Source organism: Notothenia rossii (genome assembly GCF_949606895.1).
Source record: "Notothenia rossii genome assembly, chromosome: 9".
Classification (NCBI taxonomy): domain Eukaryota; kingdom Metazoa; phylum Chordata; class Actinopteri; order Perciformes; family Nototheniidae; genus Notothenia; species Notothenia rossii.
In genome coordinates, this window is record NC_136907.1 from 64,063,374 (window position 1) to 64,084,795 (window position 21,422).

The 21,422-nt window shown below is 40.1% G+C and overlaps 2 protein-coding genes across 9 annotated transcripts in view; one reads left to right on the forward strand and one right to left on the reverse strand.

The window, feature by feature from the left end:
• tnr (tenascin R (restrictin, janusin)) overlaps nucleotides 1-21,422 on the reverse strand; it is a 188,452-nt gene that overhangs the window by 77,716 nt on the left and 89,314 nt on the right. For 5 of the 8 annotated variants that reach the window (XM_079652471.1, XM_079652470.1, XM_079652464.1 and 2 more), the window contains exon 3: nucleotides 17,170-17,223. The exons of the other annotated variants lie outside the window; for them this stretch is intronic. The gene's annotated coding sequence lies outside the window, so the exon portion shown is untranslated. The remainder of the gene's footprint in view (nucleotides 1-17,169; nucleotides 17,224-21,422) is intronic. 8 annotated transcript variants of the gene reach the window in all.
• LOC307019932 (uncharacterized protein) lies at nucleotides 5,612-8,580 on the forward strand (the record flags this gene model as incomplete). The annotated part of the gene is made up of 2 exons (XM_079651031.1): nucleotides 5,612-5,745; nucleotides 7,144-8,580. Exon 2 carries the CDS (start codon nucleotides 7,255-7,257, stop codon nucleotides 8,578-8,580), a length of 1,326 nt encoding a protein of 441 aa, XP_079507157.1. The 5' UTR covers nucleotides 5,612-5,745; nucleotides 7,144-7,254.

A 21,422-nucleotide genomic window follows, 5' to 3' on the forward strand; every position in this document is an offset into this window, starting at 1 on the left:
ACAGTGTGTGAAGATTGGTTTCGATCTGCCTCTGAAACAGGTGATTTGATCTCACCTAAGAGGTAGTATTTTTTAACATGTTGGGAGATGTTAGGGCTTGCAACAACAACAAAATGTATTAGATCATCTGTTTCTCATTTCCTTACATTGTCTGTTGCTCTGTGCCCTTAGCTCTCTGGTTCCTTTTGAAAACAAACACTTAAAAAATACAGCCTTTCATTTTCTATTACATTCTACAAAGTATGTTCTATTTCTAACAAATGTTTCCTTTGAAACTGGATGATATTGTTGTTTTTTTCGCATAATTTTTGACACAGTTCATATCAATTTAAGGAGGTAGCTTGCACAGTATTCACAACTACTAAAAATAACCTACAGTTTGTTATATGTTGATTATTCAGAAAAAAACCAGGACATTCACTGCATCACTGTGGTTCATATGTGACTTTCAAAGTTATATGGCAGAGAGGAATAATTTGTTGGAGGATTTGGCTTCAAAGTCCGTTCAAACTGTTAGATAGAGCATGTCACAAATAAAGCACAAAAATATGTTTGTGATAGCAGATCAGTGTTTAAGGTAGTTTAGGTTATTTGGTTTTAGAGGAGAAAAAGGGCAACTCTTACACAATATTACACCGGGATCCATGGGGCTGTACTGCATGTTCTTAGATTTTGCTGTAGGTGTGAAGAGTTGTCTTTTATGACACCAACACAAAGATGACAGCTTGTTATTACCACAACAGAATCTGCTGAGAGCTCTTCCCTCCTTCATCCATAATGATTCCCTCACCACCCATGAGTGAAAGGAGCAACGACTGGGTGTAATGTGTTGTCAGCATTAGGGCCTAAGGCATGGCCATTGTCATAATGGGACACGAATATTCCTCTTGGCTTTCTCTAAAAACACGATGCACAGTTTTACCAAACATCTACAGTACCAATACAAAATGTATTCAAAATATGTATAATAGGACATGTTATGTATATTAGGTCCATACACAGACCAAATCAAATGATTTTTTTTCTCGCATTTAGACATTTTAAAACAAAAACATTATACAAAGGAATGAGAGTAAAATCATAGAGGGACAAATGAGAAGAAGGTTTGAGAGACTGAGAGAAGAAAGCTACAGAAAAAGAGCATAAGCTCAACAAGCCTCTCTCATCCAACCAGCTGCAACATGAAACAAGAAGCAGCCACTGAACGCCTCCCTCCCACACACTGCTCACTAATCACAGCCTCTGAATAAATGTGTGAGTAGGTGTGTGTAGCTGTGTGTTTTAGCAGTTAGGGACCCACAAGAGAAAAGCATCCCTGTTGGATTACGGACGGGGTACGTACTTGAAAGCTTCATTAACTCCCACTGTGTGTGTGTGTGTGTGTGTGTGTGTGTGTGTGTGTGTGTGTGTGTGTGTGTGTGTGTGTGTGTGTGTGTGTGTGTGTGTGTGTGTGTGTGTGTGTGTGTGTGTGTGTGTGTGTGTGTGTGTGTGTGTGTGTGTGTGTGTGTGTGTGTGTGTGTGTGTGTGTAGCTCACTTTCCATGGCCAAAGGGCTTTAAAGACTGTTGCCTCCCCGACTAAGTGCTTGTGCTGTCTACCCTGAAGACATATGTCTCAATCTGTGTATGTGGTCTTGTTCCCCTCTGCGGCCCTCAGGGAGGGGGGGGGGGGCTCAGTGAGAACAGATAAGTCAGCCTTTGGAGCAGCTCATTGAAACCATCCCTTTACGAGTCGAGAGGAGGACAGTGAAAGCGCTTAATGAAGCTATCGCCTTCTGTAATCCAGCTGCGATGGTAATCACCAGTGCCCCCCCAGCTGCTGATACACACAGGCGCTCAGAGAGACCCTGTGTGATCATGAGCAGACAGAGGGAAGGAAGGCATTGGGGGCTTCTTCTGGTTTAAGATGCTGCAGGCTGGATGTCAGTCTCAAGGCTGAACTGGAACCAGAGGGACAGGAAGCATCAGACTGCTGCGTCACACTGTGTCAATGTGTGAGGAGTCCGGAGAGTGGGCAAGTGGTCATTTTTTGCCATGGTTATGCTTCCTTTTATCCGTAATTTTTCAAAGAATGACCTCCACTCTCAGCTGGTCCATCTTCTCCTATTTGCAGCTCTCATTTTTCATTATACTGACTTGTCATTTTCGCCATCGCCTTTTATCTCTCTGACAGGTTTTTCATTTGCTCTCTTTCTTTCTTTGAGGATTTTCTTTATCCCTGAAAGTCATTTTCTCCACTCTGTACGGTAAATCTGTTGTTCCAGAGATGTGCTGTATAATCACACATCTATAATGGTGGATTTTCCAGCTGAAAGCCACATACAGTAGATATGGAAAGACTGACATTTGCTCAGCTTTTTTCCTTGCTCTCTCTCTCTCTTTTTCTGGCAGATCCTTGTTGTCCCCTTCTTGCTCGCCCTAAGGAAGTAAAGCCATAACCTCCATTTGCACAGGTTAATGTGCAGCCACCTCGACATGAACACAAAACCAATACCGGGCCTTCTTGCGTGGGTGATCGCTCACTCTCTCTCTCTCTCTCTCAGCTGTTCCTTTATTCTTTCTTCGTCCATGTTTCCCTTTTAGCCCTCTCTGTCTCTCTTCCTCTCTCCACCTTGTAAATTGGACTCTGGCAACATTACGATGCTTTTCTCATTATACCCATCGCTCTGGCCAAATTGCCTTGTCTTTCAGGACCATTGGGCTCCGTTCATTGGCTGCTCCCGCAAACCTGAGGGCTGCACAAGTCTTTCCCTCTTTCTCTGGGCTGTTGCAGAGCAAAGATGGGACCATGAAATGGATTTTATTCTACAGCAAATAATACAACCGCAGGCCATGGATGCCAACTGCACACTGAGACCCATTTATCCAGGCAGATGTAAACAAATGTTCACAGGAAGCAATGAGATAACATGCGGCAAGGAAGCGCTTCAACAGCGTCAATCTTCTGTAAGCAAACCTGATAAAAATGACAACCTTCCTATAATTGGTTGCACTTGTCATCATGAACACCCGTCACATATTTGGACATCAGAGGATTGATATATACCAATGAGGTGTATGGGAATATAAGTTACTCTTATGTTGCAGAGAGCCATATCGGCCTGTGGTTACACAGTAATAGTTGCTGTTGACACTTGATGTATTATTGTCTTATTGTCTACAATTAAAACAATTTCACTTGTAAAGAAGATTGTATCACTTATGTTTGCTGTGACCATTACTATAAATATATATTTTAATGTAGCACTTTAAGACTACATTATATACGTAAACAATGTATTATGAGATTTTTGTTCTGCTTTCCTTTATTCCAATAATGTCTCTTACTTGGAATACTTTATTAATTAGCAGAACAAAAGGGTAACCATAGTCCTTTAATTAGAATTAAAGAGACATCCATGATGTCAGTGATTTTAAATCCTAGTCTCACCAGCATTTGTGTGTGTTACGTGCTTGTGTTGCTTTTCTCTGTCTCTCTGCTGCGCAGGTACACCTGGTCCGCCACTGGCTCCGCCTCCCCCAGGTGTCCTAATCACATTCAGCTGGGGACTTTAAAAGGAGAAGCTGGAGGAGAAGAGGCCCTCTTCTCCTGTCCTGATACCGAGGGATTATATCCGTGGATCCGTCTTTTATTGTGTGAACTCTGGAGGATGTTAGTTTAGGATTTGTCGCGGCTTTGTTTTTTTCCCAGTAGTTTGTGTTAGATCTCTGGGTAGAGGAGGGAAGTCTGGGTCCTACGGCCCGTGGTGTGGCTGGCCCAGGCCCCCTTCTTCCTTTTTGTTTGTTTTTTGCCGTCCTCCAGACTTGGTTCCTTTTTGCCGGCAGGTATGTATGTTACGGCTGTGCTGACAATAAATGCTCGTCGTTAACGATATTCTCTGTTTGGCGTGGTTTGTTTTTATGTTACGGGTCTTCCCACGAGCCACTACCGCTTGGTAGGGGGACGGGTCGTAACAGTGTGCAAGCATTGCAATTTAAGATCTGCACACTTCTCCGTAAGAGAGTACATAACTGTTTATTCCCTGATCCTGAATAATTACCTGACTTTATATGAATAAGGTTTATGTTATAGGTAACATTCATATCCTCGTAACTAAAAAAACAAATCATTTAATAACTATTGGTTACATCCTAGCCTAAGTTTGGAGTCGACTCGGGTGGTCTTCCCTTCATCTGTGGTGTGGCCTCGGCAGAAATATAATTGGTCTAAATACAAATTCAAAACGAAAGAGACAGAACAAAGGAAGCATTCACACAGACAGAAAAGCACTGACTCAAAAATGGGAGAAAGCAAAAAAAGCTATCGGAGGGATTTGATACAAAGTGGTTGAGATAGAGCTAGAATAAAGGGCACAGGAGACGGAGAGAGCGAGACACAGAGTGGGCAGATGAAAGAGTGTGAGAAGACCGTTAAAAATGTACAGAGTGGAGGCAAATGCTTACATCCTTTTCAGTTTGCCCAGCTATGAGTTAGGAGGAATTGAATGTTTGTTTTCTGTCTCACTGTCTGCTGCAGCTGAATACCCACTGCTCTTCCATTCTGTCTCCTCACACAAAACATGGCTTTTAGCAAACACATTTTCAGACCAGCCCTGGGGGTCATTTTTAGAATGGACAAAATAATAAAAATAAAAATCACAAAGGTAGAAAATGCTCACAAATTAAATGAAAAGTTGCTTGAGATTCAAGCATAACAACCAATTCAGAATGCACAAAAAAAAAAAAACGTTACTTATGCTCTACTCACAACGGTGTCTGTTCTTTAGTATTTCTGTTACTTTTCTGTATTAGGCACACAATATACAGTATGTTCAAGGTTTTTAAAGAGCACTGCTATTTTCCAAATTGTCTCTCCACTGCAGAGTATGGCACCTACATAACACACATCCAACAGCCTGTCAGTGCCTGACTTTGACATACACTTATTAGTCCTCCGACCCCCTCTCGTATAATTCTCTTCCCTTATCTTTTTGCTCAGGCATGACCTAAAACAAAAAATGGACTCAAACCTTCAAAACACCTCCAATCTGTCACCCAAAGAGCTGCCTGTGGGTCTGTCTCCTTTCAAGTAAGCATTTTCTGTCCTTTAATCTTCCCCTTTCAAAGGTTTCTGTTGCTTGCGGGACAGAAAAGCTTTCTCCTGGAGCTTTCATATAAAATAAAAAGGTGGGGAAAAGTCGGCCTTCTAGCACCTGTGCTATCTGTTTTTCTCTCTCTTCTATGATTCGAAGCTGGGTTGAAATGACACACAAGCCGCAGCAACAATCCAATACCATAAGCTGTGCCGAGACGATAAAGTAACTATGGAGGATCAAAAGGATTGACACGTTCTTATGTTGCTGCTGTCTGTTCAATGCTATGACAGTGGGGGAAGGAGAAGAAGTGCTCATGGCGCGACGTCGGGATTGTATTCAATTACCGAATAAACAGCTCAACGGCAGAGAACCGCAAAGCTGGTTATTTTAGAGCCTGCGCAGCATTTTATCTCATTGACAGGCATTAGAACGTGAATCTGCTTGTGTTTGTAGTGACATGTGTGTTTGTTAATGACAGCTTCTCTTTTTTGAAATGTGAATAACCCACTATATGGTAAGTAGGGGAGAGCGGGGTAATGTGGGACACCGGGTAATGTGAGACACCCGCTGTAACTAGGCAAAGAAACAAATTTGCGGTCATGTGACCATAATGTTTTCAAGCCCCTCCCACCCCCCACTTGTCATGAAGGAGAAGTTGGTGCTGGTTCTGTGGTAAGTATTTTTTTTCACAAAAATGTGTTTGTTGCATGTAAAAGTAAATTTTCTTACTGCGAACGTAATCAACTGTAATATCAAAGCAAATTGATTCAGGTTGAAAAACTTATATCATACATGTTGATGAACTTCCAACATATAAAACCATGTGATTGATGCTAGTTAAAGATTAGCCTGAATTGCCTAGAGATGTTGTTTTTTCTAAAATGGTGGCTGTGGGGTAAAGTGAGACAGATGCTGTGGGGTAAAGTGAGACGCTGACTCACTTTACCCCGACATGAAGCACAAGTTAAGTTTAGTCTTATATATATTTTAGTGTAATATTACAATACATATGTTTTAATTTTAATGTCATAAACATTGTAGAAAAGTCATCATGCCAAGACGATACATCAGGAAGACAGCTTGGGGCCAAACACCCCTCACAGAGATGGAGAGTGCAGCTGCAGAGGTCATGCAAGGAAAGAAGTCCTTAAGACAAGCAGGAAAGGAAAGAAATATCGACAAGACAACCCTCCAAAGATTCATTAAGAAAATAGAGAAAGGGAGAGTTAAATCAGTAGCCTGGGGTGCAGTAGCTGAGGCAAAAAGAATACTGACAGATGAGATGGAGGAGGAGCTTGCCCAACATTTAAAACAACTGGCTGACCAGTTCCATGGCCTTGCTCCAGTTAAGTGCCGTGAACTGGCATTTGAATATGCAGACAAAAACCATATCCCTGTCCCTGCCAATTGGATGGAGGAACAATGTGCAGGTAGGCTAGGGTGCGCAAGAGATCACATGATTCTGTAGGTCAACTTAGGCCAACTGATCTTGCCACAAAGCTTATCTTATAATAACGAATTGTCCACTCTTTAGGAGTAGAGTGGTTTGGCAGCTTTCTAGCCCGTCGCCATCTCTTTGTCCGAACTCCGGAGGCAACATCCCTGGGAAGGGCTACAGCCTTCAATAAGACTACAGTGGGGGAGTTCTTTACAAATCTGGCTGTAGTGATGGACAGGTGACAGAATTAATTCTTTAGTTGCAAATGTTTTATGGAGGTTTTACCTGTAAGATTTGGTTTTGATTCTGATAAGGTTCTTCCCTTGCCTCTCTTCTTTAACAGACACACATTTCCTCCACACATGATTTACAATGTGGATGAAACAGGCGTCTTTACAGTACAAAAGCCACGGAAGGTAAGCTACTAGAGAGCAGCAGACTGATACTGAGTGGCTTGTGATAATGACCAGCTAGCTATTGGCAGAATGCTGAAACTAATGCTATTAGTAATGTTGTGAGCCTGTGAACTAGAAAAAAATGAATGGACTGCAACAAAATAAAATGTACCTTTAGACCAATAGTAGCCTACTGATTGCACATGCCATTGATTCTAAACTTTCTACTTGATTCAGGTTGTGACAGAGAAAGGGAAAAAGCAAGTTGGTTCTATCACATCAGCTGAGAGAGGAGAACTGGTGACTGTGGTGTGTGCAGTGAATGCTGCTGGGAATGCCATACCTCCCATGTTTGTCTTCCCCAGAGTTAGGTTTAAGGACGACTTCATGATAGGAGCACCTCCAGGAGCCAAAGGTGCCTCCACCAGAACAGGATGGATGAACGAAGACACCTGGCCTGAGTTCCTCGATCACTTGATAAAGCACACTAAGTGCACTCCTGACCATCCCATGCTGCTAATCCTGGATAATCTGAGAGCTCACATCTCACTCAAGGCAGTGGAGAAAGCAAAGAGTAATGGTATTGTTCTGCTCACCCTCCCACCCCACACATCCCATCGCTTGCAGCCTCTCGACGTGACGGTGTATGGTCCGTTCAAGACCCTATACAGCCGAGCTCTTGATGGGTGGATGAGATCTAACCCTGGTAAAACAGTCTCCATCTATCAGATTGCAGGATTTGTGAACGAGGCCTTCTTGTCAGCAGTGACACCACGCAATATCACCTCTGGCTTCAAGTCCACTGGGATCTTCCCATATAACAGAGATATTTTCCCTGAGGAGGCGTTTGCACCATCCATGGTGTCAGACCGGCCAAACCCTGAGCTGCGGCCTGCATCCACTGGTCCATCCACTTCAGATGATCCGGATGGTCCACGGCCTGCAGATGATCCACCCCCTGCAGATGAACCACCTGCTGCAGATGCTATTCCACTCGCTGATGCTATTCCATCCACTTTGCATGGTCCACATGGATGTGCCTCGCCAGCTGTCTCACGACCTGGATATGTGTCTCCTCAGGAAATCATACCACTTCCAAAATGTCCCCCCAGAGGACAAACAAAACGAAAGCGTGTGAAGACAGCCATCTTAACAGATACTCCAGAGAAGCAAATCATAGAACAGGCTTATGAAGAGAGACAAAAGAAACTGGCAGGGAAAAAGCAAAATAGCAAAGAAAAGGGAAAACCGAAAAAGAAGGCACCCAAGAAGAAAATCATAGATAGCAGCTCGGAGGAGAGTGATGACCCTGTCCCATTTGAGGATGATTTTGAGAGCTCTGAAGATGAGAGGAGTGACCCCGGAAACAAAGATCTGTCCGTGGGTGACTTCGTCCTCGTCAATTTTGCCACAAAACACCGAAGTATCCGTTATGTTGGCATGGTTGAGAAGGTTGAGGGGGACGAAATACTAACCCAATTCCTCAGAAAAATCCAGGGAAACAACAGAGAGTGGGAGAGACCCACGTTTGCTATGAAAGAAAAGGATGTGGCACATGTTCCTAAAGGTGATGTGGGGAAGAAGCTGCCTCAACCTAATAGGCCTGGAGGAACAACACGGAGAGAGCAACTCTTCACCTTTCCCTGTAACCTTCAGGGCTGGAATGTAGAGTAGGCCTTGTTTAAATATGCGGCTGATGTTCATATCATATCGTGTTCTAATCTAACTGGTTAAATGGTTAATTGAATGTTTATTAAAGCACTTTGAAATATATTATGTTGTATTTGACTTTGTTTGGAGTTACTTTGTTTAAAAAATGTGCTAAATTGACCAATCCCCATGATTATGTTGCGCATCCGACATTATTTTTGGAATGTGTGGTTGTCAATCTATCTGTCAGGATTCTAACTGTTACAACATGTGTTGTTTTTGTAGTTTAAAAGTGGAAAAGGTAAGTGTTTCACTTTACCCCCTTGATTTCTCTAGTCTGTCTCAGTTCACCCCTTAGCTGGGGTAAAGTGAGACACAAGACCACTTTTTAAAAAACAATCATATTTTCACTGCCCTTTGTCCTGAAGACATTCTGATCATTTCCAGTGCTAGGAAACATCCTGAATTAATGGGAAATGTGTAAATTTTACTGATATATCATTTTAGCTCGCCTACAGGAGAGCAAATGTAAAAAATGTCTCACATTACCCCGCTCTCCCCTACTAGTGATATTTTACCCATGCTGAAACAGTCAATTACTTTGTTCTTATTTTAGTGTATTTTTTGTAATGTTTTTGTTGGGAAATGTCCTGGTTTAGTGGAAAATAAAGGGAAAGATTTTGTTGTTAGTTTTGGAGTTTTGTCGATTGTATCGTTATATCAACACAAGCTGAATAAGGTCAAAGTTAGTGAGTAGTTACTTTGTACATTTATTGCCAGCATGTGTAATTTGTAAAAAAAAATGTTATCAACCTTCCTGGAACCTACCCAAAAATAGTAACGGCCCGTCTACACAGCAGCGTTAAAAAGATCTTCCAATACTTTCAACGCTTCTCTGCCCATTCACTTTGAATGGGGTGACGTCACTTTGCCTCGCTTTTCGCCGAACTGCATTGTGGGGAAGCAAAGCGAAGATTTCCAGGATTCAAAAGTTGAGCAATGTTCAACTTTTGAAGCTGAGGTGGAAGCGTCAGCCAATCAAATCCCGTTTATGCAAATCTGACAGTACAAGCGCTAGCCAATCAAACCGTGTGCAAACTGGGAGAGACATACCGCAGTTCATTTCCTCATATTCCAAACGAGAAATTACGGTAGCAAATCACCCGGTTCTTTACGACCAGACTATTTACCGGAATACAAACCGGAGGAACCAGGCATGGGAGGTGGCAGAGGCAGTGGGTCAAACTGGTAGGTTTTCGCCTGTTTGGGGAGTTTATATATATATATATATATATATATATATATATATATATATATATATATATATATATATATATATATATATATATATATATATATATTGCTCGCATAAAATCCCCGGGGTTTTTTGCTTTGTATTTCGGGGGCGGGATATTCATGTGATTGGTTGTTGGTCGCGTTGCTCGCAAAAAATCCCCAAGCTTTCAGACACGCCCACCTCCAAGATTTTCAAAGCTGCTGTGTGGACGGGCCGTAACTCTTTTAATTACATATTTTGTCCTAAAAGTGTTTGATTGGTTGGACCTCCATCATTGACTTCTGTCGGCTTGATATGAATCACATTTGTTAAAAATAAATTATTGATCAAGCTGCAATTGGACTTGTGAGATTTGTATTATTAATTCAGCTACAAACTGCTGGAACAGGTTGAAGAGCCTTTCATTACTGGTGATCATACTGGAGAAAGATTGGTCAGACTTTAATCATTGAAGGGATATGAAAAAGCCATGAAATGTAACACTAACAATCTGATTGCTCCAGTCCCTTGACTATCATTTTATGGAAGAGGCCTCCTCTGGCACAAACCTGTGGGTAAGGTGTTACTCTTTTCACCACATGCAATTTACAGAACCATAAAAAAACAAGGATTCAACCATCTTAAAAAGTTGGATTCAACCCGACTTGTGGAAAGCGTTCTATTATAGAAGACTAACCCTTAACCTGACTTTATTGGCCCTATGCAAGATGCTGTTTGGGGGCCCTAGTTTTTACAGTTTTTTAACTACAATGGAAGATGATCTATGGAGATGCATCAATCTGTGATTTCACGAAAACCAAGCAATTGAAACATACAACAAATTATATTAAAAAGGTAAACAATAAGGCTCCTCTACCTCAATAAATGCAAGAGATGCAGCAGTTTCTCAACAATGTATAATTTACATTTTTCATCTTCCTCAGACGTCACTCATTGGCTGACAGCCCAACGATGGTTTGGACTTTATTACCCCACAAACACAAGCCACAGCTTTGCTATCATTGCAGTTTAGTTGTGTTTATATCCTACATTTGATTTCAAAGCATATAATGCTTCACCGAACACAGTAGGGGGCTTGGCTGTACAAATAAAGACGGCAAATTTTTATTCTCCCCAAATATATTGAGGCTGAATCTGAACTTTCAGCTTGGGGGCCCCCTAGAGGCCGCAGGGGCCCTATGCATCTGCATAGTCCGCCTATAGGAAGAAACGGCCCTGAGTGCAAAGAAGGACTCATCTAGAAATGTTATTCATTACCTTAAAGACATGTCTTGGACCAGTGCCGAGCTGTATCTGAGCTTTTAAGCTCTCATGAGCCTGAGCACAGCATGAGATCCAGAGGCAGTGCTGCTCTGAACATGTTTCAGTCTAGACGCACGACAGCTTTCTCCATCAGAGCTCGAGCAGACTCTTTGAACAACCTGTCTGATGACATCAAGCCAAACTCTTTAAAAACCTTCTTTGAGCACTACGATTTCTCGAACTGCAGTATGCTGGTCTGCCTCAGATTTTTGTTGTTCCGATTGCTTTGGGCTTTAGAGTATAGATTTTAAATTCAGAACACATAGGAAAAGAAAAACAAATACAGAAACAAACGGTAAAGATTTATGATAATCAAACTGCTTCTTGTGTTAGGCATTTCTTTAAAATAACACTTCTTTACGGCTTGTTACTTACAACAGTTTTCAAGCTTTGATGCCCTCATCCTAAATACGTTCTGCACACTTATTTGTTATTAATGGTCCTACTAAATGTACACCTTATTTTCACCTGAACTGTCAGAGCTTTTATCATTAGTTGCTCCAACCCTTTAGATCAGGGGCGTCAAACTCAATTTTATCACGGGCCATATTAGCATTATGTTTGCACTCAAAGGGCCGGTTGTAACTTTAAAACTAAACATATATAAATATCTAATATATATAAAATAATGTACTATATTCCATTATTGCCTCTGCGTTAGATTATTATCGGATAGGACAGGGGTTCCCAATCTTTTTTCCCAAGAGCCCCCCCAAATGACTCCTGTTGGAAGTTGGCGACCCCCCCCCCCCACACACACACACACACACAAGGGGGGAGGGGGGGAACAGTGGTAATTAAAGTTTAAAAGTCTCAAAAATGCTACAACTACTGTCACAAACTGGATGAATGTGAAGTATTTTGTTGAAGGAGGATGAAAGCGTAATTAAGGAGCACTATTGGAGTGACTTTGATGGTTATTCAGGGTTCATTCATTTGGATTCCCGCTGTATGAAGAAATTAAAGGACGGAAAACTATGGAAGTGGAAACAATTCACAAAGGGATTAAACTGTTTAAAACACATGCTCAAAGTAAGCCAGATTTTGCAGATATGTTTATGTGGATTCAAAAGTCGTAAATAATCTACAAAATGGAGGAGACCGATCTGATCGGAGCAACTCTGACAAATAATCCAACTGAAACCGGCATGGACAATGACTATGTTTTAAAAATGCGCTTATCCAGACAAGCCTGGTTTGGACACTTTACAGGCAGAAGAAACATTTATATTAAAGAAAGAATTATATATTGCTGTGTTTTTATGCCTATATATGCTAACGGACTAAAATTAATTAATCAATTATTTTTTATATTTTATTGTAATGTAGAGACAAGGCTTTTAGTAACAATCATCTATTGCCTTAAAATTATATGTAAAAAAATAAATGTAAAAAAATAAAAATAAAAAAAGTATAAAGATGTTATTTGGCCTCAAATCATCTGATGCCTGGAGCCCCCCCTGCGATCTTTTCCCGGGTTGGGAACCACTGGGATAGGATATAACTTAATAATTAACTACGTCTGAAAGCAGAAGTCTAGGGCAAATAATTGAAAGTCTATTCAGTGACAATGTCACAAAATTCTGCACTGTTATCCATTGTTTACCACTGCCTTTTTTATTTGATACTTCTTTTTGTGGAATGAGATTTTGTATGCTTTTGTTTTATTTAAGAAGCACTTTGTAACAGAATATTTAAAATGTACTTTTTAAGATATGGTATTATTATCAAAATACTTTATATATTTTTTAATTTAGCTGTTCATTTATAAGCTTTAATACATTTAGAAACAATGCGTATTGCACCTGAGCATAATGACAGTAAAGAAGACCAATCATTATCACAATTTAAAGAGGTTCAGCTTTTAAAGAGGTGGGTCAGCCTGTTAAGACATCCAGTATTGATTGTGCTTACACAAGGTCAAATTGGCAAAGCTTCCCAACAGAGAGAGGTTAGGTCAGATTGAATAAGTTATCTTGTCTGCATCTCTGTACCAGACATCAGATTTTGGGGCTATCAGTTCCAGGAATAGCCTGGTGAACAGAGGATACAAAGGTCCAGTTCATTAGCAGAGAGCCCACAGCGACAGACTGCTCCGACTGCTTTCTGCAGCACAGTCCCCTGATGCAAGAGTCAAACTGAATAAACCAGGGGAACAGTTATAATTAGGAAAGAAGGATAATGTAAGCGATAGATAAATGTGTCAATTAGACATTTGCCGTCAAATGACTTTCTGTGAGATCTGTAAAAAAGTGGATGGTATTTGCGCGGTAACATTTCGTTATTCAATTTGACCAGTGTCCACCTTAATGTTGGTAAACTTGTGAAAGTTGGATTCAACTCCTGGGGGAAAAACGAATGCAAAATACATTTTCAAGAGGTTTTAATGATATACTTTTACTAAGAATTTGAAACCTCTGATGGCATAACATTTGAATTCTGCTGAAAAACTTTGCTCAGAGGAGATATCTGACTGGACATATTTGACCAGGAGGGGGCCTCGGCTTCACCTATAGGTCATATGTTTCACCAATGAGCCATGCTAATATGTACACATACCAAAATTAAATGTCCCCATTGAACATAAAATGGTATATTCAAAATAATCAATCATTAAGCCTTCAGTACCCAGTGAAATCTAAGGGTTTTGTCTAAACCGGGTAACAGGGACGCTGTGCCCTCTTACTTTCGGCCTGCACCCTCATACCAACATTTTAAAGTGATGCCAGAGAACAATATTTCTGTTTGTCAAAAACTGTATAATTACTCACAAAATCTGAAAATCGTGTAGAATAGACCGTCAGACTGCATAGACAGCTTTGTTTTTACGATATCGCATTGTTTTAATGTCTTCGGCGCCATCTTGTATACGGGCGTAAGGTTCTCCCGAGACTTCATATATCTTATATAAAAGATCAGCTCCACAGTAATACCCTCATACTATACTGGTCGAGAAAAACCCACATGTAAGTCAAATATTATTGAGGTAAATCCATAAACTCTTATTTTATCACATTGCCACCCACCCTTACAACACAAAAACCAAACAATCAAAAACTGTGCCTTTCAATGTTGGGTGTAAATGCAGAAAACTGTGAGAAAGAGAGGCATTATAAGTCATATTCAAAAAGCTGTCAAAACAAACGTCAGTAAAATCCTGACATCTCAACTCCCTTGATATACAATAAAAATACTCGAAATCCATCTGCTGTCAGTGGAAGTAGAAAGACTCCACACTCAAAGATTTGAAAGTTTTTCTCCAGGGTCTGCCTGTCCTTGTGTTTCAGTTTATAGTCTTCTGTTCATATGATTTCCTGATTCGTGTATCCACAATGTTTACTCCCTACAGTGAAACAAACTCCAACACTGCCTGCATATTACATCTCACTATGTAGCACTTTGGTTGACTAAGTGTGACAGTTGAGACAGTCACTGCAGATTATATTTGAGGGTAATGAAGATTCATGCGCGGGAGTTTTAGTCACAGTTTCTCTATATTCTAAACCCATCTTTACGTCGAACAGTTTCGAGCTGCTCAGATGCATCTCGACAGTGTTTCAGGGAACAGCTCTGTTCAGTTCAAGGAGCTGTTTGTACTCTTCTCGATGCACCACTGTCTGCCAGCGCTGCAGCCATAATCAGGTCTGACACAGGCACACGGACCATAATCCCCATTGATTAGAAACCTGAGATCAAAGGCTTCCTCCCCTGTCACTCTCACCTTCTGTCTCCACTCTGATTACGCTGCTTCTTTCTTTGCCTCCCTTTGTCCATGCTCTGCTCTGTGTTTGCATGTTTTCTCTTCTGAAGCTCCTTCCTGCTCTATTTTGAAATAGACACTTTCATCTTTCAATAATGAGAGCCCAAATCATGCCACCTCAGTCAAAATAAACTGGATCATTAAGAGAAACATGTCTCTTCTGCCCGCTTGACAACATCATGTTTAGAAGCTTTGTTTATTCTAGATCAGGAGTGGTGCTGTGGGCCGTTTGCCCTCTTATGTTTAATAACCGCCAGACTAATAAAGCAGTTCAATCAGTTGAAAGGTTAGCATTAAAAGAACAACAGAACAAAGCAATTGGCAGTCATCATCTCTCTTTCTCTGTTTAGCTTCCTGTCCTTCTCCATATTCGTCCAATCCCCTATTCTATTTTACCTCTCTGCTTCAATCGATGCTCGCTTTCAGTTTTCCATTGAGACGATGAAGATGTGTTATCCCTAAACCGCTCTTCCCATTCATTCAACTCTAAATTCTCTTCAGTGGAATACAAATCTATGAATATATTTGCAGACACACCAATGCACCAGGACGTGCTCTTTGTTGTTAACCTCATATATTTGAGATCAAACAACTGACAAAAGAAATCTATACACAACAAAAGAGATTTATACACAACAAACAAAAGCTGCAATACTTGTCACTGGTGATGATCTCACATCGGATGATTTTAACTGTTCTGGACTTCTTGTGTTTGTTTCAGTGAAACTGGACCGACTCTAGAATTATGTCATTTGCAGGCATGGTTAGAGCCAATGTGTTTTGTTTACCAATAAAAAACGTAAGCAAATGACGGACGTGTGGTAGTATTTCAGTATCCATGAGAATTGTGTCACACATTGTGTACATTTCTTCCAAGTACTGTGACCACGCTTGGATAATGGTATAAACTCTACGCTCCATGCAAGGGGGAGCGAGCGTCTGTTCAGCTCTGAGCTACAACGTGGCAGGGATGCTTGAAGGTTGCATTTAATTATTGGAAAAAGGTAAAGATAGTTGTTTATCAGGCAAAACAATCGTCCTTCTTTCCTTGAAAAGTGGGCTATTTTAAGGGTTGTTTAATAGATTGTATTATTGCTTTTTTCTTATGCAAATAAAGAGATAATAATTAATATAAACAACAAAAAACAACGCCATCTGTTATCGTTCATATTGTTATTTCAAGCATGATTTTTGGCACTCAAAAATGGCACAAATAATAACAATGTTTACACAACTAAAATATGTATTTTTCATTCTACTGAGAAAATTGCATTTCGGAGCTTGAGGACAATCCTGATTGTCAGTGTTTAAATCTGTGTGGAAGTGTTTGTAAATAAACACAGGAGGTTGTGTATCTATTTTGTCAAATCCCAGAGCTGAAAAGTTAATTAAGTGATGAAGATACCCTACCTGTTTAACCCATGCCTAATTAGACAGAGGAGTGTAGCGTATTCCTGAGAGTGCCGATGAAACGCACGTATCATCAAGACACATCGCGCATTAATAGGTTCCGTGATTTCAGGAACTTAAGATACTCTGTTGGTTCACCTTAACAACTTAGAAAATAGTATGAACAGGTGAAAATCGTATCTTAATTTGGTGCAAAAGTAAAAGATCAGACAATGATATTCAGACTATTCCTATTTTTGTACCAGCACAAACTATGGCTCTGTGCCTGGCTTCATTTATTGCATACAGTTGATGTTGTGAGCTGTGTGTAACACTTACTAAGCCAACTCTCAGTAGACCAGAACACATTTCGTAGTGAATCAAGACTGCATTTCAGAATGTAACTGTGCAGCATCAGTTGGTCAATTGTCAGTTTTATTTGTGTGTGTGTGTGTGTGTGTGTGTGTGTGTGTGTGTGTGTGTGTGTGTGTGTGTGTGTGTGTGTGTGTGTGTGTGTGTGTGTGTGTGTGTGTGTGTGTGTGTGTGTGTGTGTGTGTGTGTGTGTGTGTGTGTGTGTGTGTGTGTGTGTGTGTGTGTGTGTGTGTGATAGAGAAGTGACAATCCATTTGTTTTCCTATTAGAACGGCAGTTATGGTGATGAATACATACATGGAAATTAGCCCAAGATGAAGGCTAATTGTCTGATTAGATGTGCTTCAGGTTGATAGATGCACAATAAGCCCATGCACATAAAGCAGTCATTAAGCAACATTAGGCCATTCAATTGAACATTACACTATAGCTAGAGGGGAAAATATGGATGTGTCTCTACACATACATTAGGAGTGTATTTTTGTGTGTGTACCTTTTTCTGTGAGTACTGTGTTCTCTAGTTGCCAGTCTCCCTATGACTCTGCGCCTATCCCGGAGAGGGGAGAGATTAAAATAGCATTAAACACAATTACACATTGAACTGCCTGTCCAAAAAAAAAAACGTTTCCTGCATAGTTGGAAATTGCTTTGTGGTAAAGGCGTATGTGCCGCGGAGCCTCAGACATGGCAGAAGTGTTGATTACTGAGATGAGTACAATCCACCTGTGGATAAACATGTAAGCCCTTTTATGTGTCATATCTCCTATAGCTTGGCAGTATATATAATCGTCAAGATGGTGTTTATAATTACCAATGTAAAGTAAACTGCATTTATATTCAAAGAGCAAACAAGCCTCTAATGCCTCTTTTATAACCATAGCAGAACAACTGCAGGAAAATTGAAAGCACACACACATGGAACAACACACAAACAAAAGCTTAAGTACATACTCTTTGTCCTGCTGATAAAGGAAAGGAACATATCGGGGCTCTTCTATCAACACCGAAAAACTACTCATTTGCTTTCCCCGTCTGCTGTGCTGCTGAGGGTTTATTTTTTTGTTACAGCACACCTCCTCAGGCAGGCTCATTGAAACACACACACACACGCCTTCGCAGACACAAAACCGAGCACGGTTTGTTCTTGAGGGTGCCTCGCTCACCCACTGAGAGTTAAAATGACATGTTTTGCTGGCCCCGGTTGTTTTCAGCTCATAGGAATTGCAAATTCCCTGAAAGCGGTGTCATTTTGACTTGGGTCTCCTCCAGAAAAGAAGGTTGATTAAATAAACAAAAAAACAAAGCTCCGCTGTTGGTTCTTCAAACAAAGATAAGAGGAAAAGTGTCCTTCTGTCCTCTTCATAAGGAAATCAAAATCAAACTGTTAAAAACATTTGAGTAATTATTTCTGGAAAATATATCAACACAATGCCTTCATTACAGCTTTGATACTTTATTGGCAGTATGAAGACTTTTTAACTAAAACTATAAACTGCTCTAGACAACAAGCTCTCTAAACTAAGTGGCCCTGTTTTAAATATTCAAGAATAAATATACAATGTAAGGCTTCAGATTAGTCACAGCAACTTTTCCATTACAATACCCAGGTACCCCTAAAAAAACAAGCCTGTTTGCTATCCTAGCTCTGGATTTATTATATTTTGATTGTACCTTGGTATACAATTATAATAGATTTTACGCCCTGTAACTTATTCACCAGCACTGACTCATCATCATGGTATGATCTTGCTTGAAGTGAATATATCTACACTTTCCTTGTTGTTCGGAGTTTGGATCTTTATGGTTTTTGCACTCATTATAAGTCGCTTTGGATAAAAGAGACAGCTAAATGATATGAAATGTAATGTAATGAAAATATATGTTTGAGGTTGAGGCAAAGCAAACACTTTAGCAAGCCTTATGGGTACATGCATTCAAAAATACTTAATAAGACACCCCAGTGTGGAGATGGAGAAACATTTTCACAAACCCATATTCTACCGTTTTTAACTCACAGACATCGCAACAGCCATCTTAGAATGATCTGCATTACCACTCACATAAAAAAGGCGGAGGTTTCTCTGTTACTTCTGTCTGCTGTCCCAGCGAGAGAGCAGAAAGTAACAGATGATCCCGTTTCCTCCTTTTGACAGCTTTGTAGTTGTGAGAGCAAAACAGAGGAGTGCTTTTCAGTGTAAATCATATTATGTTCCCACAGTTTATTCCCCGGTCCAGCAGCCACTAAAAAAAAAATGTGCCGCAATCGGAAAAAAATCTGAGCACACATAAAGAAGAGGACGGGAATAAATATGCATAATAAATAATTTGCATTCCTCCATTTTGGTCTGGGCTTAGACAAACGAAAGCAGAAAGGCTCTATGAAATAGTTTGGGAGAATAAACTACTGATGCAAGTGTATTGTTCTCATAAAACCAGATGGGAATGGAAAACTATTTTTTGGCACACAAATCTGATAGAGCCTTTGAAAACGTACAATTCACACAGTGTTGTTGAAATGAGGAGGCTAAAGGGACTTGGTGTCCTCGGATAGCTGCCGTTTTTTAAAGCTTATATCTGCTGTACAGTAGTCTTGTGTCCATTCTCGTAATCAATTGGTTTAATACAAGTAGCAGATTCAAGTATCACTTGTGAGCAACATTAAGTGTGGCAAGATTCATGCGTGCAGTATTGTTTTAATATAACTAAGTGTAATCATTATAGACTTTAATCTATATATATATATTTGTTAAATTCAAGCATTTGTGTTTGTCTTTCTTATTATGCAGTCTGAAACAAACAAAGTATAGTTACACATTTCACGATGCTTCCTGTTGTATCTCTTTTAACATAGAATAAACTGGACCATCTTTCATGAAGGGACATATTGCCTTCCAACAATTCCTGTCAGCATCACGCTCTTTGCTGTTAAATTGTACATTATGGATACAAATATCCTTTTTGGAAAGTTTGATTTTGTTTTAGACCAATCAGCATTCGGATTGCACAGCATTGACTTTTCTCTGTGCTCTGTGCTCAAATTCTTAATGTCTTTTCCTGCCCGCAGAGTGGATTATACAGCATTGAACACTTTGCTGGTGAATTTTTAAGCAATGGCAGCACTTGGTTAAGGTTAGGGGGGATCAGGGTCTGGTTGAATACAAAAAAAGTCAGCAGTAACTACAGACACAAGGTTGACATTTAAACAAAAGGTTGACATTTAAACAAAAGGTCTTTTGAATACTTTCACCAAAGGATATTGTCAAGGATTTTGTTGATATGCTTATAGATTCATTATATAATGCCTTCATATTGACTGAGAAGTCCATTGTCTGGATGTATGTACTTGAAGGTTTATTGTATAAGTTGCAAACTGTCAAACTCACATTAGTACATTGTTCTGCAAAGTGAAGCTCAAGCAATCAAACAAAGTCAGAATAAGCACGAAGCTGCATCCTGACAGACTTATACAATTCCATATGTGAATGTATTTCCCAAAGGGGAAACTTTGGGGAGATTCAGTGATAAAAACAGAATGGTATCAAACAGTGTGCAGAATATTCCCTTTTTCTGTTATTGTCAGGTGCACTGAATTCAGAAACAAATACCTTAATGTATATTATTGTCTATATCCCTAAACCTCAACATTATTCTATACCAAAGCTGCCGAGCCACTACATAAATCATATCGGCTTATTGAATTTAGAAAGTATGAAATATCTCAGATGATAGATAGTTGGTATTTAGTCTGCATGGCCCGCAGCCATAAATGCATTTTATTGTGTGCGTGTGCACCTGTGCGAAAAAACGGGAAAGAAAGTAATTTGAGACACAAAGACACAGATTTAAAGAAATTCTCTCTTTCACTCCACACACACACACACACACACACACACACACACACACACACACACACACACACACACACACACACACACACACACACACACACACACACACACACACACACACACACACACACACACACACACACACACACACACACACACACACACACACACACACACACACAGTTTTGTCGTCTACAGTGACTTTAGGTCTCGTGTGTGAATTAGGCTCGTCTCTAAGTGTGCAATTTTTTATCGGTGGACGATCCCATTTCCGTGGTGGTGATGCAGCAGATGGATTCCATCCCCTCTACTCATTCATCACCTGCCACACAAGACCTGCCTTTTCCCCCTTTACTACGATGACAAATGGGTCTTTTTCCTCAAGAAAATAAAAGTCATTTACTGTGTCATCAAACAGGTTTTCATCTCATGGGGGCTACTGGAGCTTTTGAGCAGAAAAATATTTTATTTCGTGTTTCACAGCAAAGGATGCCAAGGGGCAAAAAGGAAACTTGAAATTGCTATGATCATCAGTAAAAGAAACTCAAGGGAGAATGGATGGAAAACGTCAAAATCTGTTTCAATTCAAGTAACTGTTGTAAGAAATTGTAACCTTGTCCTGTCCATATAAAGCCTACTATCTAAATAAATGATTTATTAGCTGTTAATTACAATTACTGTCTTGAGAAACACATATTTGGATTATATGTTATGCTTGGGAGAAAAAAACATGATTACCATGTTTTAAATTATTCGATGCATAATTATATTAAGAGGGGGATCATTTATGAAAAAAATATTAAAAGTATTTCCAACGTTGACAAGGGCAAAGGGACAAAGGTATACTTTTTCTCTGTACACCGAGGTGATTAGTGAACAGTGGAATTTACGTAGATGT